This window comes from Oncorhynchus gorbuscha, linkage group LG04 (assembly GCF_021184085.1).
Source record: "Oncorhynchus gorbuscha isolate QuinsamMale2020 ecotype Even-year linkage group LG04, OgorEven_v1.0, whole genome shotgun sequence".
NCBI classification, from domain to species: domain Eukaryota; kingdom Metazoa; phylum Chordata; class Actinopteri; order Salmoniformes; family Salmonidae; genus Oncorhynchus; species Oncorhynchus gorbuscha.
Window position 1 is genome coordinate 66,361,995 of NC_060176.1, and position 17,283 is coordinate 66,379,277.

The window sequence follows — 17,283 nt, forward strand, 5'->3', positions numbered from 1 at the left end:
CACACATACATACATACATACACACACTCACACACACATACATACACATACTCACACACACATACATACACACACTCACACACACACACATACATACATACATACCATCACACTCACACATACACTCACACACATACACTCACACACACACACACTCACACACATACATACATACATACATACATACATACATACATACATACATACATACATACATACATACATACATACATACATACATACATACATACATACATACATACATACATACATACATACACTCACACATACATACACACGCATACACACGCATACATACACACACTCACATACATACACACGGAGATGTTGCTATATACAGTGCCTTGCGAAAGTATTCGGCTCCCTTGTACTTTGCTACCTTTTGCCACATTTCAGGCTTCAAATATAAAGATATAAAACTGTATTTTTTTTGTGAAGAATCAACAAGTGGGACACAATCATGAAGTGGAACGACATTTATTGGATATTTCATACTTTTTTTTAACAAATCAAAAACTGAAAAATTGGGCGTGCAAAATTATTCAGCCCCTTTACTTTCAGTGCAGAAAACTCTCTCCAGAAGTTCAGTAAGGATCTCTGAATGATCCGATGTTGACCTAAATGACTAATGATGATAAATACAATCCACCTGTGTGTAATCAAGTCTCCGTATAAATGCACCTGCACTGTGATAGTCTCAGAGGTCCGTTAAAAGCGCAGAGAGCATCATGAAGAACAAGGAACACACCAGGCAGGTCCGAGATACTGTTGTGAAGAAGTTTAAAGCCGGATTTGGATACAAAAAGATTTCCCAAGCTTTAAACATCCCAAGGAGCACTCTGCAAGCGATAATATTGAAATGGAAGGAGTATCAGACCACTGCAAATCTACCAAGACCTGACCGTCCCTCAACTTTCAGCTCATACAAGGAGAAGACTGATCAGAGATGCAGCCAAGAGGCCCATGATCACTCTGGATGAACTGCAGAGATCTACAGCTGAGGTGGGAGACTGTCCATAGGATAACAATCAGTTGTATATTGCACAAATCTGGCCTTTATGGAAGAGTGGCAAGAAGAAAGCCATTTCTTAAAGATATCCATAAGTGTCGTTTAAAGTTTACCACAAACCACCTGGGAGACACACCAAAATACAGTTTTATATCTTTATGTTTGAAGCCTGAAATGTGGCAAAAAGTCGCAAAGTACAAGGGGGCCGAATACTTTCGCAAGGCACTGTATGTATGTATATACAGTGGGGCATAGGTACACTTCAACTATGACAGACAAAATGAGAAAAAACATCCATAAAATCACATGGTAGGATTTTTAATGAATTTATTTGCAAATTATGGTGGAAAATAAGTATTTGGTCAATAACAAAAGTTTATCTCAATACTTTGTCATTGCCAACAAAGGGTATATAAGAGGTCAAACGTTTTCTGTAAGTCAAGGTTTTCACACACTGTTGCTGGTATTTTGTCCCATTCCTCCATGCAGATCTCCTTTAGAGCAGTGATGTTTTGGGGCTGTTGCTGGGCAACACGGACTTTCAACTCCCTCCAAAGATTTTCTATGGGGTTGAGATCTGGAGACTAGCTAGGCCACTCCAGGACCTTAATGCTTCTTATGAAGCCACTCCTTCGTTTCCCGGGCGGTGTGTTTGGGATCATTGTCATGCTGAAAGACCCAGCCACGTTTCATCTTCAATGCCCTTGCTGATGGTAGGCTTTGTTACTTTGGTCCCAGCTCTCTGCAGGTCATTCACTAGGTCCCCCCGTGTGGTTCTGGGATTTTTGCTCACCGTTCTTGTGATCATTTTGACCACACGAAGTGAGAGCTTGCGTGGAGCCCCAGATCGAGGGAGATTATCAGTGGTCTTGTATGTCTTCCAATTCCTAATAATTGCTCGCACAGTTGATTTCTTCAAACCAAGCTGCTTACCCATTGCAGATTCAGTCTTCCCAGCCTGGTGCAGGTCTACAATTTGGTCTTTGGTCTTGGCCATAGTGGAGTTTGGAGTGTGACTGGGGTTGTGGATAGGTGTCTTTTATACTGATAACAAGTTCAAACAGGTGCCATTAATACAGGTGACTTCTTAAAGAAGTTGTTACAGGTCTGTGAGAGCCAGATATCTTGCTTGTTTGTAGTTGACCAAATACTTATTTTCCACCATAATTTGCAAATAAATTGATTAAAAATCCCACAATGTGATTTTCTGGATTTTTCTTCTCATTTTGTCTGTAATATTTGAAGTGTACCTATGATGAATATTACAGGCCTCTCTCATATTTTTAAGTGGGAGAACTTGCACAATTGGTGGCTGACTAAGTACTTTTTTTCCCCCACTGTATGCATGCACGCACACACACAGTGCATTAGGAAGTATTCAGACCCCTTGACTTTTCACATGTTGTTACGTTACAGCCTTATTCTACACACTACCCCATAATGACAAAGCAAAAACAGGTTTTTAGAAAAGTTTTCGCTTTGTCATTATGGTGTATTGTGTGTAGAATAAGGCTGCACATTTTGTTACATATGTGAAAAGTCAAGGAGTCTGAATAGTTTCCGAATGCACTGTATATTCAGTTCCGAGGTGGACCAGATCCAACCCAGAATATGTCAGAGATGAGTGCGAATCGGATCCGAAAGATTAAAATTGCAGCTTTATTGCTGTGCATGCCAGCAGAATTGTTTTGACTTGTCTGGCAAGCAGGGAATGTTAATGTTTCACATGCATTTTCTGATGTTGGCCTATCTAAAATAGTTGATCTACACTACAGCTTAATGTTTTCATAAATGCATCCTTAATTTTAAAATGTTGACACAAGGTGTGTGGCAAAGACGTTTTCGTTCTCCCACAGATTTGTGCACATTCATTTTGAGTTTTCCCTTTGTTAATCTTTATTTTTGATAAATACTGAACAAAAATATGAACGCAACATGTTGCAGTTCATATAAGGAAATCCGTCAATTGAAATAAGTACAGGCACTAATCTATGGATTTCACATGACTGGGCTGGGGCGCAGTCATGGGTGTGCGTAGGAAGGCATAGGCCTGTCCCGCAGGTGAAGAAGCCGGATGTGGCGGAAAACTGGGCTGTCGTGGTTGTGGGGCCGGTTGGATATACTGCCAAACTTTCTAAAATAATGTTGGGGGGTGGCTTATGTTAGTGAAATGAACATTCAATTACCTGGAAAAAAACTCTGGTGGACATTCCTGCAGTCATCATGCCAATTGTACATTTGACTTGAGACATCTGTGGCATTGTTGTGTGACACAACTTCACATTTTAGTGGCCTTTTATTGTCCCCAGCACAAGGTGCACCTGTGTGATATGTCACACCTGTCCGGTGGATGGATTGTCTTGACAAAGGACACAATTCTCACTAACATGGATGTAAAACAAATTTCTGCACAACATTTGAGAGAAGCTTTTTGTGTGTATGGAACATTTCTGGGATCTTTTATTTCAGCTCATGAAACATGGGACCAGCACTTTACATGTTGCGTTTTTTGTTTTTTTTGTTCAGTGTATTTTGCTTGAGCACGCATAGAAGTACCTGGCCTGTGCACAAGTGTAGGCCTATTAAAGTTCCCATTTGTGGATGTCTAATGATAGTATTTCTGATTGTATTAACTCACCACCACTTATGAGCTGTGGAGCATCTCAAAATAAAATAATTGGCACCACGCACAGAGTATTTTACATCCATTTGCGAGTATTTCTTATTGCATTTGAAAAATCTTTCCAACACTCAATATGCTTAAGTAACCTCTTTGACTCGGTGTGACATAGCAACATGTTGCTGATCCCATATCCCCAGTGGAAACATCATAAAATAGGCTGTCTGTTCCGAGCTCATTGGCACGGGAAACCACGAGGGCCCAGTTGAAACAATGTTGCAAGTTCGCTATAGCAAGAGATGAAGCCAGCGAAGGTGAGAGGCAGACGGGTGGAGGAGAGATTAATGCTTTAGACTGAACAAACTGCCATGTGTAGCACGCGATTTATAGAGGTGATTTTTGTATTTTCATCAGGAAATTTTCTTCTAATATAATTTCGGCTCTGGTCGGTATTTCAGATATTTTCACACCGATTCGAGGTCAGTGAGCCGACATGGGATCCAAGGGTCAATTACAGAATTTTGGATCCGACCTGTTCGATACCGGGTTGGATCTCTGGTTTGGATATATCCATGAAGACCTCCTAGTTTAGAACCTTTAGTGCTGTTCTTTAAACATTTTTTTTTCACACCTCCTCTGGGATCCCCAGCTGTTCCAAGTATTTGAACTATTCCACAGCTAGCACACCTGATTCGACTTGTTCACTAAACATCAAGCCCTTAAATTGGTGACTCAAGGTGAGCTAGTTTAGGGTTACAAAAAAATTGGGAAATGTCTGGGGAGGACATCTGAGGAGAGGTTTGAAAACCACTGACAGTTTATGATTTTAATTTGATGTATGAAAAAAGGGACCGGTTGCCAGTGAAGTGTGTTGTGTACTAACGTGTGCCTTTTGTAATTCAGTGTATTGCTCTCCAGTCTTCAGGGGAATAAATGTCAAATGACCTGTGACCCTGGGACCTACTATAATGGCCACAGGAGGACCTGCGAGCTGTGCCACCGAGCGTGTGCCACCTGTGCAGGTAAAGATCCCTTCATAAAGTAAAGATGGTCCCTCCCAGTCAGTTGGCCAAAGTAAAAATCGACATTTTGCCCAAAGTGAAGTTTGTGCACTGCTCACAGTCTCCCCCTGTCTGCAGGCACGGGGATGGAGGCGTGTAACAAGTGTGCAGAGGGCTACTTCTTGGAGGAGTGGCGCTGTGTGTCCACCTGCAGCGTGGGATACTACATGTATGAGCAGACCTCGGACAAGGGCGACATCAACAAGTCCTGCAGGAAGTGAGTCTGCTTGACGCATACAAACTCCACACCTTACACTTCCTCTCTTCTACACCTCCTCCCTACAACCTGCGTGTTTAGCCTGTCAAACTGCCTCAAACCGGACTATAATCTTCAAAATGGTTCCAACATCAGTCATATACCTAAGGTCCCTTAAACCTACCTTTTTCCTCCTCTTAAATCTAACACTACTCGCTATGTGGTCTCGAGGATATCTGTGCGTTAGCCCTCCTGTTTGATGTACCAAAATCATCAAGTTGGAAAAAGGGACAAACACGCTTTGTGGAAAGTCCTCCCTCTATCCAACTATGACCTAAACTATAGCTTTAACCCCCACCCCCCATCCCAGGTGTGACCACAGCTGCTATGCCTGCACAGGGCCCGGTGAGACAAACTGCAGCACCTGTGTGAATGGCTATAACCTGGAGGCAGGAGTGTGTGTGGTCAGCACCATCTGCAAAGATGGTGAGTACTAGAAACCCTCTTATATGTATTATAGATTCTTTAAGGACCTCATTCTAGAAGTGTCTGCTCAGTCACTGCACAGGTAACAGCGGTTTTAAACTTTCTCAGTGCTCTTTCTCTTTTTGTCACCATCTTTGCTCATGCATTCACCCCTAACTAATCTATACCAATCTCTCTTTACATCTTGTCTAAATTACACATGTTTAAAATTGGGCAACTTCTGTCTGATTCTGCAATGCCTTCCCCATATCTCACACTAGATGGAAGGTTGGTCTTGTGGCCTCATACTGTAACCCAGGATAGAAAATATCCATGCTCTTGATGGTATTCCATTGATATGGCTAACCTTTAAGTCCTATCCTATAGGGCCCGTTTGTCTGTGAGATATGATGAAGGTTTTTGATGATCTGATTTGTCTTCAAATTGTCATCCCCAGTCTGTCCATGACCCACTGAGACCAATGGCTTTTTATTGACTACAAAATAAATGAATGACTTCTGCTTGTAGAAAACAGACTCTTAGTTTGAGTGCAGAGCAAGTAAAAAAACCACATTTCAAATTGAGGTTATGACAGACTGGCGATCCACTTTTTCTGTGAAAAGTCATCTCTGATGAAAAATGACAATGTTTTGACTTTTGAAATTGACCCTCTTTGAAATTGATTGACGTTTTTTCTCTTTTTCCCCAAATTTCTGTTTTACTTTCCGACATGGATCCAATCATTCCTGCTGGACTACAATCTTTCCCCTCCGATGAACATCACACCTCTGATGGATCAAAACCTAAACTCTTTCTGTCACCTGACCCCTCCTGACCAATCCACTTGGCTTTGTCTGCCTGTCCTGACCAATCCCATGGCTATGCCTGTTGTGTGTGCCCCCCCCCCCCCCACACTTATCTCTTCTTCCTGGTATGTGGAAAGCAAATGAAGAATCTTGGGCAGAAGGCAGTTTCTGTGTGCTTGTAAAAAAGAACAATCTGTGCCAGAGAAAAGTTCTGCAGCAACTGTGCTGCAGAACATGCTCGCTAAAAGGGTGATGGGAGGTCCCGCAGGGAGCCGGGGGCGGCACCCTTCTACCCAAGCTCACTCACTCAGTCACATAATTTATAAGAAAATCTGGGCCTCTTAAGGGACTGCGTCAGAGGTGTGAGGACAGAACTACAACAAACCTACCTTTTTTCTGTACTGGGACATGTGGTCAGGGCGACAGTAGCAACTGGGACATGTGGTCAGGGCGACAGTAGCAACTGGGACATGTGGTCAGGGCGACAGTAGCAACTGGGACTTACTAAAAAAACAAAAACAAATCATGTGTCGGTATTTTGTGACCAAAGCATCGATGCCAAAATAATTGTACCATTTTCCAGTATAGGATGTGTAGCTTGCAGGAGGGACCTGCCAATCTGTGTTTACTTCAGTTTTTTGCTCCTCCTCAAGAGTAACGATGCGAAGATGAAAGCTGATGAACGTACCAACCCCCGGCTGTGTGTTTGTAAATAAATGTTCACTGAATAATGTGAAAACTGTCTGGGTTGCGTTTGCTATCTGCCAAGTGAGGATGCACACACACACACACACACACACACACACACACACACACAGCAGGATTGTGCAAACACTTGAATTGATAGGTGGGAAAATCATGTCCCCTTTCTAAATGCCGCAGGGAATCCATTGTGTGCCACAGGGAATCCTGACTGCTAAACTGTCATCTATTTTTCAGCTTGTGTGTGAGAGAAAGTATTACAGGTGCCCTTGACTCACTCATCATTCCACAGGCACTAAGATCAGATCTGTTTATCAAAGACCACATGAGATAAATCAGGGTCGTATCTTTTAGGCACAAAACATAAGAACTAACAGACGGGGATGACGACCTAGTCTCGCCCAATAAGAAACACTTATTTTCATTACAAAATGCATTTAAGTTTCGTTGCGTGCCCTAATGAACAAAGCTGCTCTTACTGCTACCCGAGACCATGGGGCCATTGCACTGACAAACAGCACTAGCAGGGCTTTATTCCACAACGTGGCACGGTTATGTCATTGCATTCGAGCAGAGGTGGTACTGTATCTTCTTGATCATCAAACAATTTTGATATGGTTGACGTTTTTTGGTGAACTTCATTTAAATGTTATTCTATCCTTGCTAGCTGCCACACATTCAAGACATGTCCATGACACTAAAGCAAAGGTTGTGCATTTCATTAAGATTTGTGTTCATTTGGCTCCTCAATGGAAGAAAAGACTGTTACTTATTAATGTATTAAAACATTTTTCTGTTGCTTGCCCTGGTGAACACAACCCAGGTTGTAAGCACATCAGAGAGACTGAGAATCCAAGACAATGGTTGGTGCTGCAAAATTGGACCACAGTCTGTCTCTCTCTGTAACACGCAGGCCATGGGAGTCAACTTTGTACTGGTTGAATACCCTGTTCGTGAAACTCATTATAGAATGAGTACTGAGGTGAATATGACACTGTATTCCAATAAAGAATGTGTCAAATTTAATTCTCAATGTGGGTTTATACCTTTTTGAACAATTACAGTATTACTGTAGTCGTGTTGTACTGTTGATTGTGGTTTAATTGAAATAAAGATTGATTGATCCTTTTGGTTAACAGAAATGTATTATTGGTCATTGTTGAAGATGACTTGGATCTGATTAGTTTCAGTATGTTGATTTATCATGTCTTGTCAGACCCCCCCCCCCCCCCACACACACACACACGTTTTTATTGTAAACCAGTGTCGATGTTATACATATCAATGTTATTACTAATTAAAATGGTTAATCTGTAAAAAAAAATCTTTTTTTTTTCATAAGCTCTTAGTCATTGTGAACATCCTCATTGTCCCACACTGTTTATTTGGGTTGTGTTCATTAGGCAGAACATGGAAAAATAACAGATTGAAACAGGGAGACTTCCTGGACTTTTTCAATAAGAAATTATCATATCTGTTTTCCGTTGCAAAAAGTTATGAAATGTTTTCTGTTGCGAGCCCTAATGAACACAACCCTGGTTATATGATAAACCTCCAAGTCTATTCCTCACCCAACATTGTTCCTGCAAGAATTTACAGAATGTATATAATAGTATTTGGTCATTTAGCAGATGTTTTTATCCAAAGGGACATACAGTTTGTAGTCTCACATCTAGTAATTCAAAGAATTCAATCCTGTTTGTTTCAATATGAACCCTTTTCTTTTACAGGTTAATATGTTTAAGTCTGGTCCCAGATCTGTGATCTGTGTCACATGTAGCGTATGCACGTGCACAACAGGAGGTCTGTGGCATCTTAATTGGGGCGGATGAACTCGTGGTAATATCTGGAGTGGAATTAGTGGAATGGTATCAAATATATTAAACACATGGTTTCCATCTGATGCCATTCCATTTACTCCATGACAGCCATTATACATGGTCCTCCCCTCAGCAGCCTCCACTGATGTGCACGCGTACAGTCCAAGTGTGATATTAGCAAGTGAAGGTTGGGAGAGAGAAGGGAGCAGATTTTAAGAATGGTACCAGATGGTATCCCCATTCACCACCACTGCTACCTGCATTAAGATTGCCAGTTTCTTCCACCACAACTACTAATCATTTTGCTGTTATTACTGCCGTTAGATTTGGTGATTGTAAAAAATGCACTACTACTGGTCTTAATGAATGCAGTACTACTGGTCTTAATGACTGTAGTACTACTGGTCTTAATGAATGCAGTACTACTGGTCTTAATGAATGCAGTACTACTGGTCTTAATGACTGTAGTACTACTGGTCTTAATGAATGCAGTACTACTGGTCTTAATGACTGTAGTACTACTGGTCTTAATGACTGTAGTACTACTGGTCTTAATGAATGCAGTACTACTGGTCTTAATGACTGTAGTACTACTGGTCTTATGACTAATACTGAATGCAGTACTACTGGTCTTAATGACTACTGGATCTACTGGAAATGAATGCAGTACTACTGGTCTTAATGAATGTAGTACTACTGGTCTTAATGAATGCAGTACTACTGGTCTTAATGACTGTAGTACTACTGGTCTTAATGAATGTAGTACTACTGGATCTTAATGAATGCAGTACTACTGGTCTTAATGAATGTAGTACTACTGGTATTAATGAATGCAGTACTAATGACTGGTCTTAATGAGTACTACTGGATCTTAGTACTACTGGTCTTAATGAATGTAGTACTACTGGATCTTACTACTGAATGAATGTAGTACTACTGGTCTTAATGAATGTAGTACTACTGGTCTTAATGAATGCAGTACTACTGGTCTTAATGAATGTAGTACTACTGGTCTTAATGACTGTAGTACTACTGGTCTTAATGAATGCAGTACTACTGGTCTTAATGAATGCAGTACTACTGGTCTTAATGACTGTAGTACTACTGGTCTTAATGAATGTAGTACTACTGGATCTTAATGAATGCAGTACTACTGGTCTTAATGAATGTAGTACTACTGGTATTAATGAATGCAGTACTACTGGTCTTAATGAATGTAGTACTACTGGTATTAATGAATGTAGTACTACTGGTCTTAATGAATGCAGTACTACTGGTCTTAATGAATGCAGTACTACTGGTCTTAATGAATGCAGTACTACTGGTCTTAATGAATGTAGTACTACTGGTCTTAATGAATGCAGTACTACTGGTCTTAATGAATGCAGTACTACTGGTCTTAATGAATGTAGTACTACTGGTATTAATGAATGCAGTACTACTGGTCTTAATGAATGCAGTACTACTGGTCTTAATGAATGTAGTACTACTGGTCTTAATGAATGTAGTACTACTGGTCTTAATGAATGCAGTACTACTGGTCTTAATGAATGCAGTACTACTGGTATTAATGAATGCAGTACTACTGGTCTTAATGAATGCAGTACTACTGGTCTTAATGAATGTAGTACTACTGGTCTTAATGAATGCAGTACTACTGGTCTTAATGAATGTAGTACTACTGGTCTTAATGAATGTAGTACTACTGGTCTTAATGAATGCAGTACTACTGGTCTTAATGAATGTAGTACTACTGGTCTTAATGAATGCAGTACTACTGGTCTTAATGAATGTAGTACTACTGGTATTAATGAATGCAGTACTACTGGTCTTAATGAATGTAGTACTACTGGTCTTAATGAATGCAGTACTACTGGTCTTAATGAATGTAGTACTACTGAGCTTAATGAATGCAGTACTACTGGTCTTAATGAATGCAGTACTACTGGTCTTAATGAATGCAGTACTACTGGGCTTAATGAATGCAGTACTACTGGTCTTAATGAATGCAGTACTACTGGTCTTAATGAATGCAGTACTACTACTGGTCTTAATGAATGCAGTACTACTACTGGTCTTAATGAATGTAGTACTACTGGTCTTAATGAATGCAGTAATGTACAGTATACTTGTAGTGATTATGCATAGTGAACAAATACCAGTCAATATCCAGCAAGTCTGGGTCTTGTTCAGTAGGGCACACAAGCAAAACGTTATTGCGACAGATATCATTTTGTAAATAAAAATCTGTTTCTTATTGGACAAATTCAAGTAGTACTTGCTCGTTTTCAAGACATTTTCTTCATACTGGACTCGACCCTGTGTTCAAACATTATGTTTTATTTCAAAACACTGATATTTGAATGGGCCTGGTTGACATGCCAGATGGGCAGGGTTGGTTCTGTTGTGCAAGGCAAGCTCAATCAAGCACCACTGTGGTATTTGAAAGAAAATGGATACTATTTGAACCCAGGGTAATGTTAATTAGGCACCAAATGGAAGAAAATGTACTGAAACAGGGAGAGAATACCTGACCACCAGAACGCTCATTTTGTTTTCTATTGCAAAATGTTTTGCTAAGGCATGCACTAATGCAGTATTTCCCAACTCCGGTCCTCGATTACCCCCAACCATACACATTTTTATTGTAGTCCCAGACAAGCACACCTGATTCAACTTGTCAACTGATCATCAAGCCCTCAAGCTGAATCAGGTACATATTGTCAGGGGCTACAACAGACCAATGTATACCGTTGGGAAACACTGCACTAACGAATACCAACCAGGTCTGGTATCCAGGGTCCATATCAGGCAGTGTAAAATGCTTTTCCTGCTGTCAGTTTGCCCTCAAGGTCAGCCAACTCCATCACTGCAACAACTCCGGCTCTCTCCAAGTGACACATTCTTTCCTCACTCTATTCTTTGAGCTGTTCTATTCAGAAGTCGTTTGTCTTTTGTCGAGTTTAGTTTCTCTCCCTGCGTTCTGTGTTTTGGGGAGAGGGGGGCTATTTGAATGGCGGCAGCCCAGGCTCGTCTGAATGGGAGCATCTGCCTGTTGTGTTGATAGCACAAAGAGATGCTTTTGTTTTGCCCGCGAAAACAATTTGGCTTTTCACAGAAAGCCAGAGCCCACAGTCAGCGACCTCGCACTGCTACCCTCGGAGGGCTGTGACACCCCCACCCTCTGTCAGTCATGTCCTAGTACATGTAGGTGGGGTGGGGGGTGTTGATAGAAATTATAGTGGGGGAGGGGGTAGGTAATGTTAATTCCTCAAATCTATTTTCAATGCTGAAAAAAAACTCACCAGCAGAATCGTTAAGAGTTTTTAAAAAATCTGCATGAGAAGTAGTAGTAGTAGTAGTAGTGTTGACCTCACCTGACCAAAAGAATGGTATCATTTGATATGTTGTCCTGGTGCCTATGTTGAAGAGGTGGCTTCAACTATGGTGGAGGCATAACCAGGCCAGCGCAGTGCGGCTCAGCTCTGCTCAGCTAAGTAGTATGAAAAGGACATTTATCAGGCCATTGATGTGGAGTATGTGTCAGTTGTGTGAGACCTGAGTCCTAGTAGGGTTGTGTGAGACCTGAGTCCTAGTAGGGTTGTGTGAGACCTGAGTCCTAGTAGGGTTGTGTGAGACCTGAGTCCTAGTAGGGTTGTGTGAGACCTGAGTCCTAGTAGGGTTGTGTAAGACCTGCGTCCTAGTAGGGTTGTGTGAGACCTGAGTCCTAGTAGGGTTGTGTGAGACCTGAGTCCTAGTAGGGTTGTGTGAGACCTGAGTCCTAGTAGGGTTGTGTGAGACCTGAGTCCTAGTAGGGTTGTGTGAGACCCGAGTCCTAGTAGGGTTGTGTGAGACCCGAGTCCTAGTAGGGTTGTGTGAGACCTGAGTCCTAGTAGGGTTGTGTGAGACCTGAGTCCTAGTAGGGTTGTGTAAGACCTGAGTCCTAGTAGGGTTGTGTGAGACCTGAGTCCTAGTAGGGTTGTGTGAGACCTGAGTCCTAGTAGGGTTGTGTGAGACCTGAGTCCTAGTAGGGTTGTGTGAGACCTGAGTCCTAGTAGGGTTGTGTGAGACCTGAGTCCTAGTAGGGTTGTGTGAGACCTGAGTCCTAGTAGGGTTGTGTAAGTATATTCTCCCTCTGTTTTCAGGTGAGTACCTGAGCAGGCATGGGAAATGCCACCTGTGTTATGCCACCTGCTATAAGTGCGTAGGTCCTGAGAAGGAGGACTGCATAAGCTGCCCATCCAGTAGGTAAGACAGACATACAAGTGTATTAGAATGGGTTGTATTCAATTGTGCACATCGTCACAAAATGGCAACTAAAACAGAAAAAGGGTCTTGTATTGGACATGTTTAGACAGTCCCTCTACGTTTCAGTTTTCTTCTGTTAGGTGCCTTGTGAATACGACCCTGGAGCACCGTTTGATCCACTGAATGTCAGTGAGATGATATTTATCATCACAATGTTCTTTGATTAAACTTTGCTTTGGAAGTTCAGCCATGACTAATCTCTCGTGGACAGGTTTGCATGTAAATGGGAAGTGACAATTTTCGCAATTATTTTACTTCTGGGTAACCGAGATTAAGCCACAACAAAACTAAATGAAATAAACATATTAATGAATGGTGATCATGCCTTGTAGATACAAAAGACTTTCCATGTCAATATTATTGAAATTCTATTCAAGGTAACCATTTACATTACCTGTGTATATGATTTTAATCCAAAAATCTGATTTGATTCGTCAACATGCTTCATAAACAACAGGTGTGGACTAATAGTGAAATTCTTAGTTACGGGCACTTCCCAGCAATCCAGGGAGGAAGACAATGGATAAATAATAGAAAAGTAAAACATGTAATAATAGATACACAATGAGTAACGATAACTATTATGCAGCATATATCACAATCTATAACCTCATCATAAACGTTATAGAGTGTTATTACAACCAGAATTATTCAAGCTTATTATGAATGAATGAAGAGATCGGATCACAGCTGTTAGAAAACATGATTTGGATGTATAACCTTTGCTGACTTTATGCCATTGCCTTATCAAGTCCAACTAACTCTTCCACTCTGGTTCTCCTTCAATCAAAACACTCCAAGTATTTATGGAACACCTTCATACTATTTATTACAATGAATACATTCATCAACCCTTTATAGTGCTCTGTGTAGCAGTAATGCCCTGTTTGCAGTGTTCTCATAGATAATGTGTGTATATTGTCTATAGTGTACATTAATTATACATGAAATGTCAATTCTTAACATGTATTATGTTATACTGATGTAATAAAGTCGTGAAAAGCAGTGCATAAGCGATGTGTGTTCTCAACCATAAACCCCCCAGGTATTTTGAAGATGGGCAGTGTGTAATCCGGTGCCAGGGGGGGCGCTATGCCATGGAGAGGCAGTGCCACCTGTGCCACCACACCTGCCAGGAGTGTGATGATGGAGGACCTGACAACTGCACAAGCTGTGACAAAGGTACAATCATCAGTTCTTAGTCATAATAAAGCACCCACAACATCAATGGAGAACATGATATCGATGGTAATAGCTCTGTTTTTACAGTGTGTGACAGAAAGTATTATCTCTGTCAACACTGTAATACTGACTCTAGCCACACAAAGGGCTGACTGAAAGACACACATGCCAGACTGCATAGAGAGCAGATGAACACCAGATTTCTATGCAGCTGGCACCCTATCAATACGTGCACACAGACACATTCAATTAGTTAGAAATGTGCTTCCGTTTAAAACCAGTCTGTCTGGAATTTGAGGAGACAAAACAATAACTCCATGGCCCAGTGTCTATTTCATGTGCTTTCCAAAGATGTTCTCTTATATTCATAGTACCTCAGAACAGGGGTTCCCAAACTTTTTCACTCTTGGAGGAGGGGGGCTTCCGGCATTGGGGAACATCCTGAGCCCCAACTGCGCACGCGCCACAACAGTTTCTACAGGCACAAGCACTGTTCATGACACAAACTGTTTACACCCCTCTTGTTGGTGGAGAGAATTGAGCAGATTTAGAGCTTATTTTCTGCAATTCAACACGTCATTGGGTGCAAAGAAAATGTTCCGGTTTTAAAGGAGGTTTTCTTGCACTTCTATACATTTTGCCACGTTTATTCATGTGATATTTGAGTGACAAAAAAATGACAGCAATATCTATGGGCTAAAAAAACAAAGAAATGGGCTATAAAAAATGTTAGCTGTCATGGGTTAGTTGATCTGGACATTTCAAGTTATAAATAGCTTTCCAATGTATGCAATGACTAACATGACAAGAGGAACTGATGATGCACTACCCAATTTCAAAATGGCACCTTGTGAATTCTACTATTACAACTTTCAAGAGTAAGTCTAAAGCCGGACCCCTGTGCCCCCATGTTGACCCCTCGCGCGCCCCACAGTTTGGGAACCACTGCCTCAGAATACTGACATGATCTCACTCCTAATGGAGTAATGAATGTTTTAAATGAGACATCACATAATTGACTAATATAGGCTAGAGTTTGGTATGATTGCTCTCCGAGAAACAAGTAAAGGTGTTGTTAGACTAGTGTAGAGATGTAAAGAAAGACAGGGGAGAAAGGAGGGAAATAGGGGGGATGCATAAAGGAAGTGGGATAAATCTTAGAAAGAGAAATGCTGAAGTAATTGAGAAAGATCCTTAATTTTCAACCTACTGCTGATTGGAATATATTAAGATCACTGTATTGGTCAATTGCACACAAGGTCCAACCAAAATTTGACTGCCGCTTTTAATCCAACATGTCCCGAGACCCCAGCAAAAATGAATTGATGTGAATGCTGTAAGTACAGAAATAGTTTTCTCACTGGGAAATATATATCTAACTAGTCAGTGACAACTGTGTGGAGTTTGTAAAAGCAACTATGAGAGTTTTTTATTATTTTTTTATTTTAAATGTTATATATACAGTACCAGTCAAAAGTTTGGACACACCTACTCAAACCTTGAATAAGTAGGTGTTTATATATTTTTTTACCCTCTTTTCCTCCCCAATTTTGATCTTGTCTCATCGCTGAAACTCCCCAACAGGCTCGAGTCATGTGTCCTACGAAAGATGACCCGCTAAACCGTGCTTCTTAACAACCGCTCACTTTACACGGAAGCCAGCCGCACCAATGTGCCGGAGGAAACACACTGCAGGTGCCCTGCCCGCCACAAGGAGTCGCTAGAGTGTGAGGAGCTAAGTGAAGTCCCCCGACCAAACCCTCCCCTAACCCGACGACGCTGGGCCATTTGTGTGCCGCCCCATGGGACTCCCAATCAAGGCTGGTTGTGATACAGCCCGGGATCGAACCCAGGTCTGTAGTGACGCCTCTAGCACTGCGATGCAGTGCCTTAAACTGCTGTTCCACTCGGGAGGCCTATGTGAGTTTATTACAGTGTTACATACACTATGTCCAGGGATGTACTATGATCTTCTATGTCGAAGTACCCCTTACATTATAATGACTGTTGTGTAAATTGTGAGTGTCGTAAGAGCAAAACATGTCACATGAGCGTCTTCGTGAGAGTCTCAGCTTTAATAGATTGCTTTTAATAGTTTGTTACTCGAACCATTAGCACTCTAGAGATATGTTTGTTAAAAGACCGGGCCCGGGCTCCTTCAGGATTCGCACTTGTTTCACAAACACTGCTCTACTTCAGTCCCCGTCCATGATACACAGACTAATGGTTGGTTTCTATGGATGCAGAATATATAGACAAATTCAATGGTGCAACCCAGGAGTCTGTAGCTCACAATGTTTAAAAGGGATTAGAAGTCCAAAACGCGCCGGGGTTACAAAAGACACATACATACAGTATAGAGGTTTTAGAGAGTTGCAGGGGGCTGCCACACTAGGCGCCCAGGGAGCTGTTTTAGGATGTACTGCTACGAAGCTGTGTATTTCCTGTCTGAATCGTTTGAAGATAAAGGAAATGACAAAGTTCAATGCAGCAACATTACGATCTTAGTAGGTCTTTGTCTGTTTCATCCATTGACTCACTGTCTGTGTGTTTGTACTGGTGTTTTTGCCAATGAAACTGACTGTGTCTGTCTCTCTGCCTGGCCAAGACAAGTTCCAGACAGACAGGTACCACTATAGAGGGGAGTGTCGTGACGTGTGTCCAGAGGGCTTCTTCCATTCCTGGCGGAAGCGGTGTGAGGTGTGCTCCATCAACTGCACTGTGTGCACCGACGTCGACCGCTGCCTCCACTGCAGCCCCTCCCACTACCCCCGAGACGGACTGTGTGTCCCACTGGAGTGTGGCGAAGGTGAGACACCCCACCAAGTACACACAACTTGTTCTCTTCTCCCCCCCCCCCCTTCTCATCTCCTTTTGTCCTCTGTGCTCTACCACACTACCGTTTTTTTTCCCCTTTATTCAAAGATTGAGTCTGAGACAGAGAATGTTTGAGAGGGAGACATGATTGAAAACTGCTAAAAAGAGAGAGAGGGGAGGAGGAAAATAAAGTTTTATCATATGTGTCAGACTTGTCCGAACTGATCCCCTGCATGGCCCTGCAGCCTGCCACAGCTCAGTCCTCAGAACACTTTG

At 41.7% G+C, this 17,283-nt stretch overlaps 1 protein-coding gene across 5 annotated transcripts in view; it reads left to right on the forward strand.

Moving 5' to 3' along the window:
• The window catches only part of pcsk5b (proprotein convertase subtilisin/kexin type 5b), a 73,134-nt gene that overhangs the window by 48,735 nt on the left and 7,116 nt on the right, over positions 1-17,283 (forward strand). For 2 of the 5 annotated variants that reach the window (XR_006838583.1, XM_046347852.1), the window contains exons 18-23: positions 4,569-4,672; positions 4,790-4,928; positions 5,278-5,393; positions 12,846-12,948; positions 14,054-14,190; positions 16,799-16,999. Coding sequence is in view for 4 of the 5 variants with exons in the window: in XM_046347852.1 (XP_046203808.1) it covers positions 4,569-4,672; positions 4,790-4,928; positions 5,278-5,393; positions 12,846-12,948; positions 14,054-14,190; positions 16,799-16,999 (800 nt within the window). In the remaining variant the exon portion in view is untranslated. Of the gene's footprint in view, positions 1-4,568; positions 4,673-4,789; positions 4,929-5,277; positions 5,394-6,315; positions 8,023-12,845; positions 12,949-14,053; positions 14,191-16,798; positions 17,000-17,283 lie in introns of those variants that run through there. The other 3 variants (XM_046347853.1, XM_046347854.1, XM_046347855.1) reach the window with 3 other exon arrangements.